Source organism: Anomaloglossus baeobatrachus, unplaced genomic scaffold (assembly GCF_048569485.1).
Source record: "Anomaloglossus baeobatrachus isolate aAnoBae1 unplaced genomic scaffold, aAnoBae1.hap1 Scaffold_347, whole genome shotgun sequence".
In the NCBI taxonomy this organism is placed as follows: domain Eukaryota; kingdom Metazoa; phylum Chordata; class Amphibia; order Anura; family Aromobatidae; genus Anomaloglossus; species Anomaloglossus baeobatrachus.
In genome coordinates this window covers 144,825-166,230 of record NW_027442835.1, presented here as the reverse complement: position 1 = coordinate 166,230, position 21,406 = coordinate 144,825, and the positions used below count along the sequence as shown (strand labels likewise).

General features: G+C 48.1%; 1 protein-coding gene across 1 annotated transcript in view; it reads right to left on the bottom strand.

Moving 5' to 3' along the window:
• LOC142272289 (uncharacterized) overlaps window positions 1–20,949 on the bottom strand; it is a 66,375-nt gene extending 45,426 nt beyond the window's left edge. Inside the window, exons 1-6 of the mRNA XM_075332501.1 lie at window positions 20,870–20,949; window positions 18,732–18,881; window positions 18,423–18,602; window positions 18,218–18,341; window positions 18,037–18,134; window positions 17,231–17,321 (exon numbers count right to left, since the gene is read on the bottom strand). Coding sequence (XP_075188616.1) covers window positions 17,231–17,321; window positions 18,037–18,134; window positions 18,218–18,341; window positions 18,423–18,602; window positions 18,732–18,809 — 571 coding nt within the window. The 5' untranslated portion in view covers window positions 18,810–18,881; window positions 20,870–20,949. The remainder of the gene's footprint in view (window positions 1–17,230; window positions 17,322–18,036; window positions 18,135–18,217; window positions 18,342–18,422; window positions 18,603–18,731; window positions 18,882–20,869) is intronic.
• Between the last annotated feature and the right edge of the window lie 457 nt (window positions 20,950–21,406).

Sequence of the window (21,406 nt, the reverse complement as noted above, 5' to 3'; positions counted from 1 at the left end):
CCAGACTTAAGACGGAAAGACCCACAAACAAGCAAGACCTGAAGGCTGCAGCTGTAAAGGCCTGGCAAAGCATTTAGAAGGAGGAAACCCAGCGTTTGGTGATGTCCATGGGTTCCAGACTTAAGGCAGTGATTGCCTCCAAAGGATTCGCAACAAAATATTGAAAATAAAAATATTTTGTTTGGGTTTGGTTTATTTGTCCAATTACTTTTGACCTCCTAAAATGTGGAGTGTTTGTAAAGAAATGTGTACAATTCCTACAATTTCTATCAGATATTTTTGTTCAAACCTTCAAATTAAACGTTACAATCTGCACTTGAATTCTGTTGTAGAGGTTTCATTTCAAATCCAATGTGGTGGCATGCAGAGCCCAACTCGCGAAAATTGTGTCACTGTCCAAATATTTCTGGACCTAACTGTATCATCTGATTTCAACAGCTGACGTGAATCGCATTCCACCCACGCCTATTAACCCCTTACGTCTCGCTGTCAAATTCTGACAGCAAGATGTAACAGCGTGCCGACATAAGAATAACTTACCCAGCACCATCGGAAGTCATGTGACGTGATCACATGACTACTGCTGTTAACGTCTGCCCCTTCCCATATAAAGAAGTTTCCGTCCTGCGTCAACCATGACTAATTTTTGTAAACACTATGCACATTGTGCAGTGGTGGACAAACCAGGACAGTACTCCAACTGCAGCCTAACTACAATTTGTCATTGGAAGCCCTTGTGATGGTGGCTCCCTGTGTTTACCATGACTCAGACCATAGGGCTAATTTTTTTAAGCAATGCACACTGTGCACTGGACAAACCAGGACAGTAATCCTACCAAACTAATATTTGTCATTGGAGACCCTTGACACAGCTTGTCCCACATTGTGACTAGGATAGGAGATACATATTTGATAGCAATTTACAATTACTATTGATGAACAACTGATGGCCCTGTGAAAACGTAAATTGAGGGCTGCAGAATAACATGGAGGAGGAGAGTAAAGCCCAACACTAGAATAAGCACATTGTAAACTGCTATGGAATATGTATTCCACTATCTGAATCTCAATGAGGGAGGGACCGGCCAAATGTATAAGTAAGATCAGCCCTTCCCAAACGTATGTTACTGGACCACCTCTGGCCCAGCTGGAAACACGCTCTGACATCACACTAGCAGCTGGGCAGGCCAGCACCCCCAAGGTATATAAGCAAAAGTGCGTTTAGTGTATCAGGCAGCACAAAATGCTAGTAGTACTGCTTTGTATTTGGCAAGCCCTCTAGCAGCGTAGTAATGTGGCTGATGTGGATTGCACAAGCCAGGCTGTGACCCCCTAAATATTGTGGAAACAGGAGCGGTGCATTTAGTGTATCAGGCAACACGAAATGGTAGAGTCCTGCTTTGTATTTGCAAGGGCCACTAGCAAGGTATTAATGTGGCTGATGTGGACGGACGGCACAAGCCAGGCTGTGAACCCCTAAATATTGTGGAAACAGGAGCTGTGCATTTATTGTATCAGGCAGCACTAAGTGCTAGAGTACCGCTTTGTATTTGCAAAGACCACTAGCAATGTATAAACATGGCTGATGTGGACGCCACAAACCAGGCTTTGAACCCCTAAATATTGTGGAAACAAGAGCTGTGTGTTTAGTGTATCTGGCAGCACTAAATGCTAGAGTACTGCTATGTAATTGCAAAGGCCACTAGCAACGTATTAATGTGGCTGATGTGGACATCAAAAGCCAGGCTGCAAATCTCTAAATATTGTGGTAAAATGTCCTGATTCCCTACATAATCCACAATCTCTCTCTCCCTGTTGTGACCTTATTCAGTGGTTACAGCTCTTAAAAACTATTGTATTCTGGATGGTACTATGGAGGTAGTGACACGCTCCTTTAAACTCTGTCCCTGCTCGACAATCTGTCCCTCCATACACTATACTGACTTATACACGGCAGGTAGCCCTGAATAGGGCTTTGTGTGTTATTAATAGGCCTACACTCTCCCTAGTAGCTGCTTGCTCTATCCCTATACTCATACAATGCTGGCTCTGGATGCAATGTGCGCAAAATGGCGATAGAAGGGCTTTTATAGACCCTATGACGCTGCGCAGCCAGCCAATCACAGCTATGCCACAACCAAGATGACTGCGGCATTACTGTGATTTGTTAAAAAGCCCAGCATTTTTAGTAACTGCAAATCAGGTGCCAAACTGGCTGGGCGGGACATACGAACATAGCGAGGCGAATACATAAAAACGCACATGACAAGTATCCCGATACCATACTTTTCATGCGAGTAGCGAATAGTAACAATTACACTCGCACATCGCGAGAATTAAAATGAAAAAAAAAAACCTCTCAAATACTGAACTGACACCCCCCCCTTTCCGAATGTGTGAAATATAGGAAAATACCACTGTCAATCCAAATCTCTGTTATTAGGTAAAAACAGCCATATGTACAAAATAACAATTGTTACAAAATAGCTAAGAAATATTTACAGGTGATTATAAACATATATAGGTGAATCTCAATAAATTACAATATATAATAAAAAGTTAAGTTCAGTAATTCATTACAAAAAGGGAAACACATATATTATATAGAGTCATTACACACAGAGGGATCTATTCCTATATATTATATAGAGTCATTACACACAGAGGGATCTATTCCTATATATTATATAGAGTCATTACACACAGAGGGATCTATTCCTATATATTATATAGAGTCATTACACACCGAGGGATCTATTCCTATATATTATATAGAGTCATTACACACCGAGGGATCTATTCCTATATATTATATAGAGTCATTACACACCGAGGGATCTATTCCTATATATTATATAGTCATTACACACAGAGGGATCTATTCCTATATATTATATAGAGTCATTACACACAGAGGGATCTATTCCTATATATTATATAGAGTCATTACACACAGAGGGATCTATTCCTATATATTATATAGAGTCATTACACACAGAGGGGTCTATTCCTATATATTATAAAGAGTCATTACACACAGAGGGATCTCTCTGACGTGTTTATTTCTGTTAATATTGATGATTATGGCTTACAGCCAATGAAAACCCAAAAGTTCTCAGAAAATTAGAATAATTACCACAAAAAACCTACAAAGGGTTCCTAAGAATTTAAAATGGTCCCTTAGTCTGGTTCAGTAGGCTACAAAATCATGGGGAAGACTGCCGACTTGACAGATGTTCAGAAGGCAGTCATTGACATACTCCACAAGGAGGGTAAGCCACAAAATGTCATTGCTAAAGATGTTGGCTGTTCACAGAGTGCTGTATCTGTGGCGCCCCTGACCTGGTCAGGCACCACTGAGTACTGCACCCATGCTGGGGACAGTACAATACAGGTAATCCAGAAGGCTGACCGAGGTGTGACTACACAGGCGCATAGTGATCAGGTCTCACACATGTACCTTTGAGAGGACCCCTGGGGATCCCAGGAGGGGGCAAAGCCTTCACCTCCACTTGAGGAGTGGAGGGGGCGAAGCCTCCATCTCCACTCAAGGGGTGTGGTAGAGAGCCTGGTTGCTAGGTGGCGTAGGCAAGAACAGGAGAGGAGGAGCAGTGAGTCAGTTTAGTGTGCAGCTCAGGGAAAGCAGACGTCAGGAGCAGACCCTGGAGCTGTTGCAGTCTAACAGCGTCCGCGCAGTGACTACCGACGGGGGAGAACGGTCACCTGGTAGTGCTGCCTGAACACCACACACAGCTGGAGAGAGAGCCGCGTAGTGGAAAGTACGGAGACTGTCAGGGAGTACCAGGCCCAAACGGGCGGCAGATCCCGGTGCGGGGATAGATCCACCTTTCCTTGCTAAACCTGCCGGTGTGGGGCCCTCAAAGCCCACGCCACAACACCACAAAGGCCGCAGCCACGTAGCCACAGTTAGGGCCCATAGTTCACAGGAGGCAAGCAGCTGGAGTGATCTGGTCCAGGCGACAAGCAAACGGCAAACAAACGAGGGGAGCAGCTACTTCCCTGGGTGACCCCCATAGGGACTAAAAGTCGGGGTTACCACAAACCACAGAAGGGCTAAGGAAGGCGAGTCGATAGCCACCCTCATCAGTCAGCCTGAAGGATACCTGGTTCCAGCCTGGTTCATCCCAGCTACGCCCGGGTTACTCACTCTGCCACCTTCTGTGAGTAAAACCCCTGAAAGACATTCTGCTTGTGTGGAGTTATTCTGCGCCTTGTGGTTCTACACGCCTACACAGGGCCCTGGGGCTTGCCTCACTCTCAGGAGGCTATTACAACTGACTGCACCCACCATCAGCCCCAGGCATCCCTTAACCTGCAGTGGCGGTCCCCACTGACCGCAATTCTGAGAGTGGCGTCACGACAATCCTAGAAGAAGATCTCCTACCTGTGACAGGATCCAGCTGCGTGGAGTCCCTGAAGGTAATGCACCGACACTGCACTTGTGGGGCTTCACATCTGGCGTCACGAACAGGATAAGGACTAGACCTGTTCAGACAGGTGACCATGTGCCTGGGCGGTCCGCTTGGAAAATTGGAAGCGCCGCCATATTGCCACCATGAAAAGCGCGCTGAAAAACAACAGCAGCCCGCGCTGGGAGAAGTTACCGCCCACGAAGAGGTGTGGCTACCCAGAGATCCCCTGCAGAGTCCTGACCTCGCAAGTGAAGAGAGCGGAGGCGTTCAGAGACGTCGGGACAGAAAGGGAGCCAGAAGCCTGCTGCTGGAAGAGGCAGAGCAGAAACTGAAGAGCCTGCTACTGGAGGCAGCGACGAGTCCGCTGCTGGGAAATCGTGCAGAAGAAGGCGCAGAGGAAATGGCGTCTGAACGCAGAAACCCAGAGCCAGGCTCCGCTGCCTGGTGGTATCGGGAACTTGCCCAGTTCTGCGACCGACTGGAGACCCGGGTCGTAGAGCAGATCAGAGAGGAACGCATGGAGCTGCTGGAGATGGCTGCAGCGGTTCAGGCCTACGAGGGGAGAGCCACGCGACGAGTGCCAGACCGAGCGGCGACGACTCAGACCCCGATGGTGCCACCGATGGGTGAGTCCAGTGTTGCACCTGCCAGCGCGAGTGCCCCGACCCCTGCTGCCACGCCCGCGGTCCCTGAAGAGGCGCCCGGCGCGGCGACGCTGGACCAGGCCGCAGCAGCGATGCCCTGCCCGGCCCGCCAAGCCCAGGCCGCAGCAGCGATGCCCTGCCCGGCCCGCCAAGCCCAGGCCGCCGCAGCGATGCCTTGCCCGGCCCGCAAAGATCCGGCTGCCACCGCGACCCTCATCCATGCCGCAGGTGTGACGCTGACCCAGGCCGCCGCCTTGCTAGGCCCGGCCCGCCAAGACCCCACCGCAGCAGCGACGCTCATCCACGCCGCAGGCGAGGTGCTGAACCAGGCCGCAGCCACGCCAGGTGCGGCCCGCCAAGCTCCGATCGCTGCAGCGACGCCCAGCCCAGCCTGCACAGATCCCATCGCAGCTGCGACGCCAATTCAGGCCACCGCAGCGATGCCCTGCCCGGCCCGCCAAGAACTGGCCACAGTAGCGATGCCCGCTAAGACTCCAGCTGCGACCCTGAGTGAGACTGCGACAGCAACGCTGATCCAGGCCGCCGCCATGCAGGGCGCGGCCCGCCAAGACCAGGCCGCCGCCATGCAGGGCGCGGCCCGCCAAGACCAGGCCGCCGCCATGTCAGGCGCGGCCCGCAAAGACAAGAATGTACCACTGTTTACCCCGGCCTGCAAGGCCAGAGCAGACACCGCTCCCCAGTCTAAGGAAGTCCCTGCTAGGAAGTCCCTGATAGGAGAGGACCCCGAATACTGGAAGCTGAAGGCTGACCTAGAGGCCCAGTTCCCACAGGAGATGGTGGATCGGTATCTGCTCCCTCCGCACACCCCCAAGGCGACTTCTGCAGCAACCACGCCAAAGAGTCCCCCGCCCGGGCCTGCTGATGACCACCCATCCCCGGCGCTGCCACGACAGGAGTGCTCAGAAGAACTAATAAGGGGGAGGAGAGGCCAGGAAGCTGAGAAGCTGACCCCGGAGCCATCAGCAGTGGATCCATGCCCCGAGCCAGAGATGCTGCCGTATTCCCGCTGGGATGAAGAGGAAGAGTTGCCCAGAAACCTCACCTGGGGGCCTGCAGGCAGTGAAGTAACAGCCCAGCAGAATCCAGCCCGTAGGACACGGCGCCGTAGCAGAACCAAGTTTTCCCCTGCACCGCAGTCTCCAGAGCAGAAAAACGAAGTCATGGCCAGAGACTTGGAAGAGAAACGGTTCCTGAGAAGGGCCAAATCCCAGGTTAGAGGTCCACTTTGTCGTGGAGTTGTGGAGGATTTCAGCTTGAAGAGTGGATATGGTTTCATAGTAGCTCCTGGTATGAAGGAAGGCATCTTTGTGAATAGAAGAGACGTTAGAGCCCATTTGCCCAGAGGACATCCAGGAAGGAACTTACAGATGGGAGATACAGTGGAATTCACAATGCATCAGGGAGAAAGAGGATGGTATGCACTTGACGTTACGCCATGTACCAGAGATTCCTATAGAAACCCAGCTGTCTCCATACCACAAGAAAAAGAAACAGATACAGAAGAAGAAAGGAAAGATAAAGAACCCACTGATGAGACTACCTCCGATGATGAGAGAAATGAAGAAAGCAACAGGTGCCGCAGCCCTACAGGCCCAAGCCCTGGTGAGGAGGAATCTGTTTGAAGTAAAGTAAAGTAAAGTACAGCAAGTTACAGTTTTGACAAGTTTGCAACGTTTACAAGTTTAAGCATGTGCCCACATGAACTAATGTGAGAAACCCATGAACCTTAAGGCTATGAACTGGCTATAGCCACAAACTCTCGCAGTGTAAATAGTTACCCCAGAGGTACCACCACCAGAGCCAGCCTGTTTAGGGGCTTGGCTCGCCTGCAACCAGGGAGCACGTCTGTTTATGGGGCCTTGGCTCGTCTGCAACCAGGGAGCATGCCTGTTTATGGGGCCTGGCTCTCCACCACAAAGAGGGTACCTGGTCAGCACCAACTGTGAAGGCCGCCTCTGGATCCTGCCAGAAGTGGCTGAAGGCGCGGCTCCACCAGGCCAGGTATACCCTGAAACCACCAGACCATGAAAGCCGCCTCTACATCCTGCCAGAAGTGGCTGAAGGCGCGGCCAACGGGAGAGGCAGATTGGAGGAAAGGTCTGGGGAAACGGATGGCCCAGACCTGGTTACCAAAAGAAACCGGTGACCTGCCTCCTGAAAGGGTTTAGGGTGGGTTAACGGACTTGTGGGTGGAGGGTGGTGATGTATGGTACCTGGTGGTTTTAAAAGTTTTACCATGTTTTAATGTTTTATGCATTTTAAAATGTTGTCTTGCAGCCCGAGGACGTGCTGGTGATAACTAAGGGGGAATGTGGCGCCCCTGACCTGGTCAGGCACCACTGAGTACTGCACCCATGCTGGGGACAGTACAATACAGGTAATCCAGAAGGCTGACCGAGGTGTGACTACACAGGCGCATAGTGATCAGGTCTCACACATGTACCTTTGAGAGGACCCCTGGGGATCCCAGGAGGGGGCAAAGCCTTCACCTCCACTTGAGGAGTGGAGGGGGCGAAGCCTCCATCTCCATTCAAGGGGTGTGGTAGAGAGCCTGGTTGCTAGGTGGCGTAGGCAAGAACAGGAGAGGAGGAGCAGTGAGTCAGTTTAGTGTGCAGCTCAGGGAAAGCAGACGTCAGGAGCAGACCCTGGAGCTGTTGCAGTCTAACAGCGTCCGCGCAGTGACTACCGACGGGGGAGAACGGTCACCTGGTAGTGCTGCCTGAACACCACACACAGCTGGAGAGAGAGCCGCGTAGTGGAAAGTACGGAGACTGTCAGGGAGTACCAGGCCCAAACGGGCGGCAGATCCCGGTGCGGGGATAGATCCACCTTTCCTTGCTAAACCTGCCGGTGTGGGGCCCTCAAAGCCCACGCCACAACACCACAAAGGCCGCAGCCACGTAGCCACAGTTAGGGCCCATAGTTCACAGGAGGCAAGCAGCTGGAGTGATCTGGTCCAGGCGACAAGCAAACGGCAAACAAACGAGGGGAGCAGCTACTTCCCTGGGTGACCCCCATAGGGACAAAAAGTCGGGGTTACCACAAACCACAGAAGGGCTAAGGAAGGCGAGTCGATAGCCACCCTCATCAGTCAGCCTGAAGGATACCTGGTTCCAGCCTGGTTCATCCCAGCTACGCCCGGGTTACTCACTCTGCCACCTTCTGTGAGTAAAACCCCTGAAAGACATTCTGCTTGTGTGGAGTTATTCTGCGCCTTGTGGTTCTACACGCCTACACAGGGCCCTGGGGCTTGCCTCACTCTCAGGAGGCTATTACAACTGACTGCACCCACCATCAGCCCCAGGCATCCCTTAACCTGCAGTGGCGGTCCCCACTGACCGCAATTCTGAGAGTGGCGTCACGACAATCCTAGAAGAAGATCTCCTACCTGTGACAGGATCCAGCTGCGTGGAGTCCCTGAAGGTAATGCACCGACACTGCACTTGTGGGGCTTCACATATCCAAGCATATTAACCCCTTCACGACCTTGGACGGATCTGTCCGACCAGGATCGTGTCCCGTTAAGCCCCGCCCCCTGCCGCGGGCAGGCGGCATGGAACGGCACACATATCAGCTGTTTTCAACAGCTGACATGTGTTCCTGCTAGCCACGGGTGGAATCGCTTCCACCCGCGGCCATTAACCCCTTAAATCTTGCTGCCAAAGTCTGACAGCAAGATCTAAAAGCGCGCGGCCATGTTTTTTACTTACCGCCGCCCCCACCGGAAGTCACGTGTGTTATCACGTGACTATCGGAGGTTGCCATCGTAGCACAGGGTCATGTGATGACGCTTGCAGCTACGAAGTTTCACTTTAGTTTTCTCTCGGCAGAGAGCAGAGGGAAAAACAAAGTGACTGAATCTGCTGTTTACAGCTGTATAGCTGTGATCAGCAGACAGATAATAGCGATCGGATTGCTGATCGCTATAGCCCCCTAGGGGGACTAGTAAAATAAAAAAAAAAGTAAAAAAAAAAGTTTTAAAAAATAAAAAAAAAAAACTAAAAGTTCAAATCACCCCCCTTTCCCCCCATTGAAAATTAAAGGGTTAAAAAATAAATAAATATACACATATTTGGTATCGCCGCGTTCAGAAATGCCCGATCTATCAAAATATAAAATCAATTAATCTGATTGGTAAACGGCGTAGTGGCAAAAAAATTCCAAACGCCAAAATTACGTTTTTTGGTCGCTGCAAGTTTTACGCAAACTGCAATAACAGGCGATCAAAACGTAGCATCTGCTCAAAAATAGTACCATTATAAACGTCAGCTTGAGACGCAAAAAATAAGCCATCACTGACCCATAAATCCCAAAAAATAAGAACGCTACGTGTTTCGGACAATGGCGCAAAACGTGCGCCACTTTTATTGGACAAACATGTGAATTTTTTTAACCCCTTAGATACATGTAAACCTATACATGTTTGGTGTCTACAAACTCGCACCGACCTGAGGCATCACATAGATACATCAGTTTTACCATATAGTGAACACCGTGAATAAAACATCCCAAAAACTATTGTGCAATCACACTTTTTTTGCAGTTTTTCCACACTTGGAATTTTTTTGCTGTTTTCCAGTACAATATATGGTAAAACCTATGGTTTCATTTAAAAGTACAACTCGTCCCGCAAAAAACAAGCCCTCATATGGCAAGATTGGCGGAATATTAAAAAAGTTACGGCTCTCGGAAGAAAAGGAGCAAAAAACAAAAACGGAAAGTGCCCGGGGGCTGAAGGGGTTAATGGAATGTTGAGTGGAAGGAAAAAGTGTGGTAGAAAAAGGTGCACAATCAACTGGGATAACCGCAGCCTTGATAGGATTGTTAAGAAAACCACATTCAAAAATTTGACGGAGATTCGCAAGGAGTGGACTGCTGCTGGAGTCAGTGCTTCAAGAGCAACCACACACAGACGTATCCAGGACATGGGCTACAAGTGTCGCATTCCTTGTGTCACCACTCATGACCAATAGACAACGCCACTTGTATTATAACAATGTCCAGCTTTCAGTCATAGGGGTGGCACCGATGCGGTTTTAGTCACCGCGCTCTCGGCACTGACTTCTAATGCTCAGCTGCAGTCAGTCAGTGGCGGGATATATATGTGGTAAAAACAGACATTTATTTCCCTTTTTCCCACCGGTATCGCTCTACATCAGCAATAACAACACGATATTGAAGTTGGTTTCTTTTTTGGATTATTATTCTGTTTTTCTTTCTTTTACAGGTTAACAACAAAACAGAAAAAAAATAAAAAAATCACAATAATAAAGTACAATAGAGTGCGGAGCCCGGCTGTGAATACACTTAAAAGCAGCAAACCCCCCCCAAAAAAACCAAACAACTGTATAAAACAGCACAAACCAACCAAATAAACCAAATAAAAACTGACTAAGGAACCGACTTCAGCCTCATCATAAAAGCAAAAACAATAAAGACGACGACAGTATCATGAGAATGAAGCCGAGGAAATCACAAAAAAAAAAAGACAAATTACGGTACTTCAATATCCGAACAAGTAAAAAATATTTTCACAGACCTTTAACCTCTTTATGACAGCTTTACGGATTAAAACAGCAGCAAGAAAAAGAAATAAAAAAATTGTATAGCGTCGGAAAATCTCTGAGGTTTCAGCTGCCGGGGTTAGCAGAGACCCTGGAGATCACGATTCAAGACCTTAAAAAGATGGTTTATCTCCCACTTGGCATGATCAAACATGTCAGATGGGAGATAAATCTCCTCCCTCGGTCACCTGATGTGGCCAAAGTGCCCCTCCTGGTCTCCATTGTTGTGCCGCCTCTTTCGGCCATCTTTGTGCTCCTTCTTCTCTAGTTGTGGTGCATGACGGGTCCGACGTCATCCACACTCGCCGGCATTCAGGTCCTGAGCAGGATCGGCAAGTGTGTATGACATCATGCATACAGGCTTCAGAAGAAGGATGAAGATGGCCGAAACAGGCGGCGCCGACACCGGACAACAGAGACGCCCATTAGGCCCCCCGCGCAACCGTTAGGTAAGTATTATAAAGTGTTTTTTATGTTTTCAAAGCGGCCTGGGCTCTTATATACAGCATTCTAACATGCTGTATATAAGAGCCCGGTGGTGGTGGCCTCAGCTTATAGGGCAAAAAAGTGGTGACAGGTTCCCTCTAATTAATTATTTATTTTTTTGGCTAAAACAAGGCTAAACACCCTTTAGTGCCACATGAAAGTCACTAAAGGGTACCAGCTTAGAATATGCTACAATATGGGACATTATATATGTGTTCGACATCTATCCATCCATCAATCCCTACATCCATCCATTACTAGCTTTTTAGGCTATGTGCCCATGATCAGGGTTTGCAGCGTTTTGGATGCAGAGTGTTTTCGTAACAAGTAACAATTTTGTGGTAAAAGTGGATTTTTTTTATTTTTACGGATCAACGTTAAAAAATTCTGTGAAGCACCCAGGGTTTCAAAGTGTTCACCAACCATCTAGATCATATTCTCTCTGCTGCTTGTGCTAATATCTGGTATGTTTGATCAGCCACCCTACTTACCCATGATCTGATCTTCCTTCTCTCTGCTTCTTGTAGCAATTTAATATGCTTCTAACTGACCCCTCCATCACCCTCTCCCCACTTTCTTTATGACCCCCTCGTTATCTCTGGCTATGGTATCCCCACATCTGGGCTCAGTTTTGAAGTGAGTGATCTAGATAAGTGACGACCCCTCCCCTTCCTCTGAAGTCTGCATGAAATTTTAATCTGCATTAATACAAGTCTGCACCATATAAGTATGATGCAATGAATTGGACCAGAAATGGACCGGAAGGAACCTGTAGGTAACTGGATACAGAGACTCTGCAAACAATGTTTGTGTTTCTCTTCACTTTCACCCTTATAGCACTTCATATTTTTCCTTACGCCTCTGATCCCTAAACCCAGTAATGACCTGGTCATCTCTCCCTCCATCCTCCCCACCCACCTCATCTCCTCAGATCTTTTCCTCCACATTACACCCTGTGTCACCAGACACACAAGACTACCTCATGGCCACTCCTGCTCCCACCTACTAACACTCTCTCTGCTTCTCCTCACTGCTGGAGATATCTCTCCTAATCCTGGTCCTCCTCAGCACATCCCCATTGTCACTTTGAACCCTCATCCACGATCTATGACAAATTTTCACAACCGTTCTAACCTCATACCCATTCACCCGAGCCCCGCTCCCCCAGTCCCACTAGCAGGAGCTCTGTGGAACGCTTGCTCTGTCTGCAACAAACTTTCATACATCCATGATCTTTTCATCACTAATAAACTTTCCTTCCTCGGCATCACAGAAACCTGGCTCACCCCCTCTGACACAGCCTCTCCTGCTGCACTTTCTTATAGTGGTCTCTATCTGTCTCACCCCCCCTCCCCCCCGCCCCAGTAAGAAGCATAATGGTGGAGTTGGATTGCTCCTGTCTGACAAATGCTCCTTTACATTAATTCCACTACCACCCTCTGTTACTCTCCCCTCTTTTGAGGTGCACTCTGTCTGCATCTACTCCCCTTACAACCTCCAACTGGCTGTCATTTATCGCCCTCCAGGGCCAGCTACCGCCTTTTTGACCACGTCACCACCTGGCTACTACATTTCCTTTCCACCGACATCCCCACCGTCATCATGGGTGATTTCAACATTTCCATCGACACCTCTCACTCAGCTGTCTCACAACTTCTAAGACTCACTTCCTCCTTTGGCCTTACCCAATGCTCCTCTGCAGCTACTCACAAAGATGGCCACACGCTGGACTTCATCTTCACTCGCCTCTGTTCCCCATCTAACCTCTCTAACTCACCACTCCCCCTGTCTGACCACAACCTACTCACATTCTCTTCCCTCTCTTCTCCAAATACACAACCCCCCTCCACAAACAGTCACACCCTCGCAGAAACATCAAACACCTTGATTTACACGCACTTTCTCAGTCCCTTCTCCCTCTCACAGACATTGCTTCCTTACACAACGCAGATGCTGCTTCCTCTTTATATAACACTACAATCTCTGCAGCTCTTGAATTCACACACACCAAAACTCGCACAATCAACAGGCAACCTTGGCACATGAGCCAGACTAAAGAACTGAGACGGGTTTCCAGATTTGCTGAGCGCAAATTGAAGACGTCTCATTCCACTGAGCACTTCATTGCATATAAAGAGTCCCTCACCACTTTCAAGTCTGGACTCACTGCTGCAAAACAAACCTACTTCTCATCCCTCATATCCTCTCTATCTCACAACCCTAAACAGCTATTCAACACTTTCAATTCTCTCCTCAGTCCCCCAGCACCCTCTCCCTCTCCTCTCATCTCAGCTGAAGACTTTGCCTTTTTCTTCAAGCAGAAGATTGGCAACATCAGAGCAAGCTTTGGCCCACAATCCCTACAGCCCCTTATCATAGCTACTCAGCCCTCTTCCTCCAAATCCAGCTTCTCCCCCATGACAGAAGATCATCTTTCAACTCTATTCTCAAGATCACATCTAACCACCTCTGCATTTGACCTGCTCCCATCGCACCTCATTCCCAACATCACCACAGTCCTCATCCCAGCCCTAACCCATCTCTTCAACCTATCACTATCAACTGGTGTATTCCCTTCATGCTTTAAACATGCTTCGATCACACCCATCCTCAAAACTCCCTCTCTTGACCCATCCTCTGTGTTTAGCTACCGCCCCATATCCCTTCTCCCCTATGCCTCAAAATTACTGACACAGCATATCCATCTTGAACTGTCCTCATGCCTCTCCTCCTGCTCCCTCTTTGACCAGCTACAATCTGGCTTCTGACCGCATCACTGAAACTGCCCTAACTATCGTCACTAAGACATACTAACTGCCAAAGCCAAGCAACACTACTCTGTCCTCCTCCTCCTGGACCTGTCCTCTGCCTTCGACACTGTAGACCTCTCCCTCCTATTACAGATTCTCTTCTCTCTGGGCATCACAGACTTGGCCCTATCTTGGATCTCTTCATACCTAACCGACCGAACTTTCAGCGTCTCCCACTCTCACACCACCTCCTCATCCCACCCTCTATCCATTGGTGTCCCCCAAGGTTCTGTTCGTGGAACCCTGCTGTTCTCCATCTTCAACTTCGGCCTCGGCCTAGGACAGCTCATAGAGTCCCACGGCTTTCAGTATCATCTCTATGCTGAGGATACGCAGATCTACCTCTCTGAACCTGACATAACCGCCTTACTAACCAAAATCCCACAATGTCTGTCTGCTATTTCATCCTTCTTCTCTGCGCGATTCTGAAAGTTTAACATGGACAAAACAGAATTCATTGTCTTTCCTCCTCCTCATTCAACTCCTCCACCAAGCCTGTCCATCAAAGGTGATGGATGCTCACTCTCCCCGGTCTCACAGGCTCATTGCCTTGGAATAACCCTCGACTCTGCTCTATCCTTCAAGCCACACATCCAACCCCACTTCACCTCATGCCGACTACAACTCAAAAATATCTCCCGCATCCGTGATTTCCTTAACCAAGAATCAGCAAAAACATTTGTACATGCACTCATCATCTACTGCCTTAACTACTGCAACCTCCTGCTCTCTGGCCTCCCTTCCAACACTCTTTCCCCCCTCCAATCTATCCTGAACTCTGCGGCCCGATTAATCCACCTCTCCCCTCGCTATTCCTCAGCCTTGCCACTCTGCCAATCCCTTCACTGGCTTCCCATTGCCCAAAGACTCCAGTTCAAAACATTAACCATGACCTACAAAGCCATCCACAACCTGTCTCCTCCTTACATCTGTCACCTAGTCTCCCGGTACATATTTGCACGCAACCTCAGATCCTCACAAGATCTCCTTCTCTACTCCTCTCTAATCTCCTATTCCCACAATCGCATACAAGATTTCTCCCATGCCTTCCCCATACTCTGGAACACTCTACCCCAGCATATCAGACTCTCTCCTACCGTGAAAAGCTTCAAGAGGAACCTGAAGACCCATCTCTTCCGACAAGCCTACAACACACAATAACCCTCAGTCCAGTACGCCATTGTGCAACCAGCTCTGTCCTAACCTACTGTATCCTCACCCATCCCCTGTAGACTGTGTGAGCCCTTGCGGGCAGGGACCTCTCTCCTCCTGTGCCAGTCTGTTTTGTACTGTTAATGACTGTTGTACTAGTATTTGTGTGTACCCTTTTTCACTTGTAAGGCGCCATGGAATTAATGGCACTATAATAATAATAATAATAATAATAATAATAAAAAAAAAATCACTGACGGCTGCGGCCCCTGCACCAGCCGTGATCATCAAGGGGGGCACGGGCTTGCGGGCCGCCAGAAGCAGCCTGAGGAGCCGCATATTTGATGCCCTTGCTCTACAACATTAACTTCTTGCAAATTTCCAGAGACTTCCTGTGGAGTCAAAATACTCATTTAGGCTAATAAAGCAGAATATGGTAAATGCTATCTATTGACTATATGTTGCGGTATCACTATTTGTTTTAAGACCCTCAGGGTAATATTGTGGTACAATCTTAGCCAGAAAAATCAATTGAAATACTATGTCCCAAGAATGACAAAAGTATTTTAGAAGTGATACCTTTAAAGGTATCACTCCTAAAATACCTTTGTCATTCTTGGGACATAGTATTTCAATTGATTTTAAGAGCCTCCAAATACAATGTTTCATTACTTCTAATTCTTTCACATTTTTGGTAAATTTCAGGATTTTTTTGTTTAAATAAATGGAAAACAAGTCAACCTCACATTACAGCTAAGATAAGGCAGAATATGCCACAGAAAAAAATCTCAGACACTGGGATCAGATTAATCATTACAAAGGTGTTATCATGTAAAGTGACAGATGTCAGATTGGAGAAAGGGGGCCTGGATAGGAGCAGAAAACTGGCTGCAGTGGAAAGCAATGAAATAAGAGCGGCTTTGGTACTAACTACTATAGAGAAAACTGTGACTATAGACAATAACACATCTACTAAGATGACCGCCCTCCACCCCGACAGCCTTCACTGTCAGTGATTTAGTAACTAGAGGTGACACATCTGGAGTAATTACAGTATGTGGCTCGGGGGCTCTCGGCAATCCAAACTATTGTAGGGGCCAATATCTGTCAGATGAGTTTCTTGAAAAAATATTGGACATTTACTTTCTGCCTCTCGGACTCCACAATGGACGGCTCCAGTACAAGGTCTTATATAATGGACATTTGTAGAATTCAGAGAAAATATCTTTCAGGCTCTTGAAGATAAAAATATGAGAACTTTATGTGTTAATTATTACCATGTGTTAATGTTATGTTATGTGTTATTACTTTCCTTTTTTCTCCAATTACATTTTGGAAATCATGTGGGTGGGCTGCCCGGCCTCCATGTACCCACTGTGGGGTAATTCTAACCTCCCTCATATGTTACAGTTACCCGTGCCCAACTTTGGATATAAACGCCCCTATCAGCACATTCATCAGAAGGGAGAGAAGGAAGATCCATCAATAAGATGCCGAGATTCTAGGAAGATGGAGTCATTGCTCTCAGTGGAGAAACAATAAGAATCTTGTAGTTATGATACTTAGTAATGGAGAACAAAAATATAATAAATGATGTTACAAAGCAAGCTTTCCAGACTACTGAGGTCTCTTCATCAACTACAAGATTATTATTTTGTTTCTCCCACTGAGAGCAATCAATCTTTATTCACCTGGAGAACACGGCACCAAACTAAGAATCTAGGAGGTCCCCAGCCTCATTACCCTCCGCTTTCTCTTAGGGGTCCACCATACAGATTAGATTCTTCTTCCCATGATTTTCTAAGTTGTCTGCACATTCTATGTACGCTGTCATTTGGCTTTGCAGATTAGAGAATTGGGCAGCTAAGGGTCAAAATCTTCTAATTTCAGAGGATAGGATGGATCCTACCTGTGACATCCGGCTGATACAGATCTCACTCCAACAGAAGAGCGTCCAATGCCCAAAATAATGGGTACAGTTTTGGGTGGAGGAGCATGTGGTGGTCTAGCAGAAGAATGGTGGCCATTTGATATGGCCGGACTACAGCCCTGATAAAGCAGCCGCAGCCGGTGACTGAGAAGAATCTGTGACTTCTCTGCATTTAGTGGTCACTACTCACCTGGGCGGTTATCTGTAGGAATCTCCTCTTTACTCCGCTCATCACCCCTCACATATGTCTCTGTAGTATTAATATGGGTCAGATCTTCCCCCTAAAACAAATATTGTAAAAGTCACAGACAGATGGAGAAGTCCCATCTATGATCAGCTCTAATCCTGCCATCTCCACCGCTCTCATTACACAAGTATGTGCAATACAGGGTAATATTGTGGTACCGTGTTAGTATTTCAGTTGATTTTTCTGGCTATGTCCCAAGAATGACAAAAGTATTTTAGGAGTGATACCTTTATAGGCTAACCAGAAAAATTATATAAGCAGCTTTCAGAGCACAAAGGCTCCTTCTTCAGGCAAATTACAAATGAATTACTGAGACCAAACACAACATTTAAATGAATGTTACAACAGGACATGGGAAAGATGATGCCTCCTAAAGATAAGCCAAGGAAATCAAATCATTTCTAAGAAAAAACTTAATTTGATTTCCTTGGCTTATCTTTAGGAGGCATCATCTTTCCCATGTCCTGTTGTAACATTCATTTAAATGTTGTGTTTAGTCTCAGTAATTCATTTGTAATTTGCCTGAAGAAGGAGCCTCTGTGCTCTGAAAGCTGCTAATATAATTTTTCTGGTTAGCCTATAAAGGTATCACTCCTAAAATACTTTTGTCATTCTTGGGACATAGTATTTCAATTGATTACACAAGTATATCACATATAATACTGGAGGATAAAACAAGACTGAGCACAAGACCTTCACAGCCGTCTACACATCATAGGGGGATTTCATGGCACCTTCTCTCCATCTACCTGATGATCCTGAGGAACATCGGGATCTTCTTGTTTACAGTCCTGCGGGAGAAGAGGACGGGGACATCTCTCTGGTGTTGTCCTCTTACTGGATAGAACTGGAGGAGACACATACAGGGACTGAATTCATTCCTTACATACAGATAATTATAGGCCGTGTGTATTTAGTCCTGTCTATTACCTGGTGATGTGAGGGGCTGGGGAACCTCCATCATGGCGTCCTTGTACAGATCTTTGTGTCCTTCTAAATACTCCCACTCCTCCATGGAGAAATAGACGGTGACGTCCTGACACCTTATAGGAACCTGACACATACAATGATACCGTCACCCCCGATCCCTTCATAGCGTTACTGTATAATGTCACAGCATTCCCAGCAGTGTCACCTCTCCAGTCAGCAGCTCAATCATCTTGTAGGTGAGTTCTAGGATCTTCTGGTCATTGATGTCCTCATGTATCGGGGGGTGAGGTGGAGGCCCCGTGATTGGGCTCAGGGGTCTTCCCCATCCCTCAGACACAGGGGCCTGACAGCGCTCACTAGAGGTCTTCTTCACTACTGTGTAATCCTGGTTATGGAGAGACACAGTAATAAATCTCACTCCAGACATTTCCAGAGTCCTCACCTCTCCAGTTCTGTCCATCTGTTATTCCCATAGATAAGAATGATGTAATGTGACGTCATCAGAATCTCTCACCTCTCCAGTAAGCCGGAAGAGGATCTCTAGGGTGAGGTGTAATATCCTCTCCGCCATCTTGTCGCTGTCCATATCCATCCTTCACGGGGCAATCAGGAGAATTCTCTTCTATAGAAGATCTCCACTGAGAGAATCCGATATTGTAGGGACCTGAATGGGGAGAAGATGACGATGTAACATCATAGAGAATCCGCTGTAATAATACAATTACTGGAGATAATAAGGGGAACATATAATGAGAACATTCTGGGGGCACATTATACTGTGTGGGGCAGAAAGGGGCCGAGGACCGAGGGCAGAAAGGGGCCGAGGACTGAGGGCAGAAAGGGGCCGAGGAGCGAGGGCAGAAAGGGGCCGAGGAGCGAGGGCAGAAAGGGGCCGAGGACTGAGGGCAGAAAGGGGCCGAGGAGCGAGGGCAGAAAGGGGCCGAGGACTGAGGGCAGAAAGGGGCCGAGGACCGAGGGTAGAAAGGGGCCGAGGACCGAGGGTAGAAAGGGGCCGAGGACTGAGGGCAGACGGGTTTCCTCTCTTCCGGCCTCTCATAGTTGGGGCGTCTGTATCTATCAGAGGAAAAGGAACAAAAACCTCACAATTCATAGACATCAGCGAGAGAAAAACTCCAAGAAAGTCTCAGCGCTGAAGGGGTTAATGTCACCTGTGACCAATAATGGGGAATTTCCACACACCTCCACCTGCAGAGCCGTTGTCATGTGTGACAGTCATGTGGTTTCTGGCTATAGAAGGTCACAGTGTCTGGCCGCGCAGAATGCTCCCTGGCTTTCCATTGTTCCTGCTGTCAGTATTAATTCCCTGCTGGATTTCTCTCCCCCTTTTGGACCCAGCAGGAGCTCGCCTTACACCAGATCATCAGCATTGTCTGGGTGCTTAAATACCAGTTACTTCCTTGGACTGATGCTGGTGATGTTTTTAGTTAATTCAAGCCTTGGTTGTAAGCAGGTGGCTTGTACTCCTCTGTGGTATTGCTGCTGAACTTCTATCTGTGTCACCTGTAGATAAGTAGTTCATGCATTTCCCTGTGTCCTCCATGTGTCTTTAGTGGGGTTGATGAAGAGCTCATCCCACCCTTTCCCTATTTAGGGCCCAGCAGTAGTTATAGCTAGGGTCAGGTATCCGGCTCGGGGCAGAGGTGAGGAACCTATCTATGGTGGTGAGGACCCAGGGACCAGCAGTAGTTATAGCTAGGGTCAGGTATCCGGCTCGGGGCAGAGGTGCGGAACCTATCTATGGTGGTGAGGGCCCAGGGACCAGCAGTAGTTATAGCTAGGGTCAGGTATCCGGCTCGGGGCAGAGGTGCGGAACCTATCTATGGTGGTGAGGGCCCAGGGACCAGCAGTAGTTATAGCTAGGGTCAGGTATCCGGCTCGGGGCAGAGGTGAGGAACCTATCTATGGTGGTGAGGGCCCAGGGACCACCAGTAGTTATAGCTAGGGTCAGGTATCCGGCTCGGGGCAGAGGTGAGGAACCTATCTATGGTGGTGAGGACCCAGGGACCAGCAGTAGTTATAGCTAGGGTCAGGTATCCGGCTCGGGGCAGAGGTGCGGAACCTATCTATGGTGGTGAGGACCCAGGGACCAGCAGTAGTTATAGCTAGGGTCAGGTATCCGGCTCGGGGCAGAGGTGAGGAACCTATCTATGGTGGTGAGGACCCAGGGACCAGCAGTAGTTATAGCTAGGGTCAGGTATCCGGCTCGGGGCAGAGGTGAGGAACCTATCTATGGTGGTGAGGGCCCAGGAACCAGCAGTAGTTATAGCTAGGGTCAGGTATCCGGCTCGGCGCAGAGGTGAGGAACCTATCTATGGTGGTGAGGACCCAGGGACCAGCAGTAGTTATAGCTAGGGTCAGGTATCCGGCTCGGCGCAGAGGTGCGGAACCTATCTATGGTGGTGAGGGCCCAGGGACCAGCAGTAGTTATAGCTAGGGTCAGGTATCCGGCTCGGGGCAGAGGTGAGGAACCTATCTATGGTGGTGAGGACCCAGGGACCAGCAGTAGTTATAGCTAGGGTCAGGTATCCGGCTCGGGGCAGAGGTGCGGAACCTATCTATGGTGGTGAGGACCCAGGGACGAGCAGTAGGTTTAGTCTAGTTTAGTTTCCCTAGACACAGGGTTTCCGTTACCTTCCTTTTTGCTGTTCGCTTGGTGCTTCCCAACCCCGTATCTAGCGTAACAGCTGCACAGTATACATGTGACTGCTCTGTGCTTCCAGGACCTGTGATGATGTCACATGGAGGGGAGGAGTCAGGGTCACATGATCAGCTCCTCAGTGTATGCAGTAGTGATGGGTAAAATGCGGTTTTTTGGTGAGCCGGGTCTTTTGGCTCCGAAAACGGCTCTTCATTTCCTATTACCTTTGGCTTTAAATTTGAAGCCAAATTCTGGTATGTTTTAACCCATGATTGTACCTTTTAGTAAAAATCTACACATGTGCCAATTTATGACATAAAACAGAATAGTTTCCAGAATAACCAGATTTTATATTATTTGCTGTAAAAACTTTAACAAACACAAAATGAACATGCAAAATAGCAACAAGATCCTAATTCTCAGCGCCACATTGTAAAGCCCCATTCACACTTGGCAAGTTCGCTGTGGGCTGTGTCTGCTGCAAACAGTCTGCAGCAAATCTGCAGTGTGAAATGTGGCCTCTGCATCCA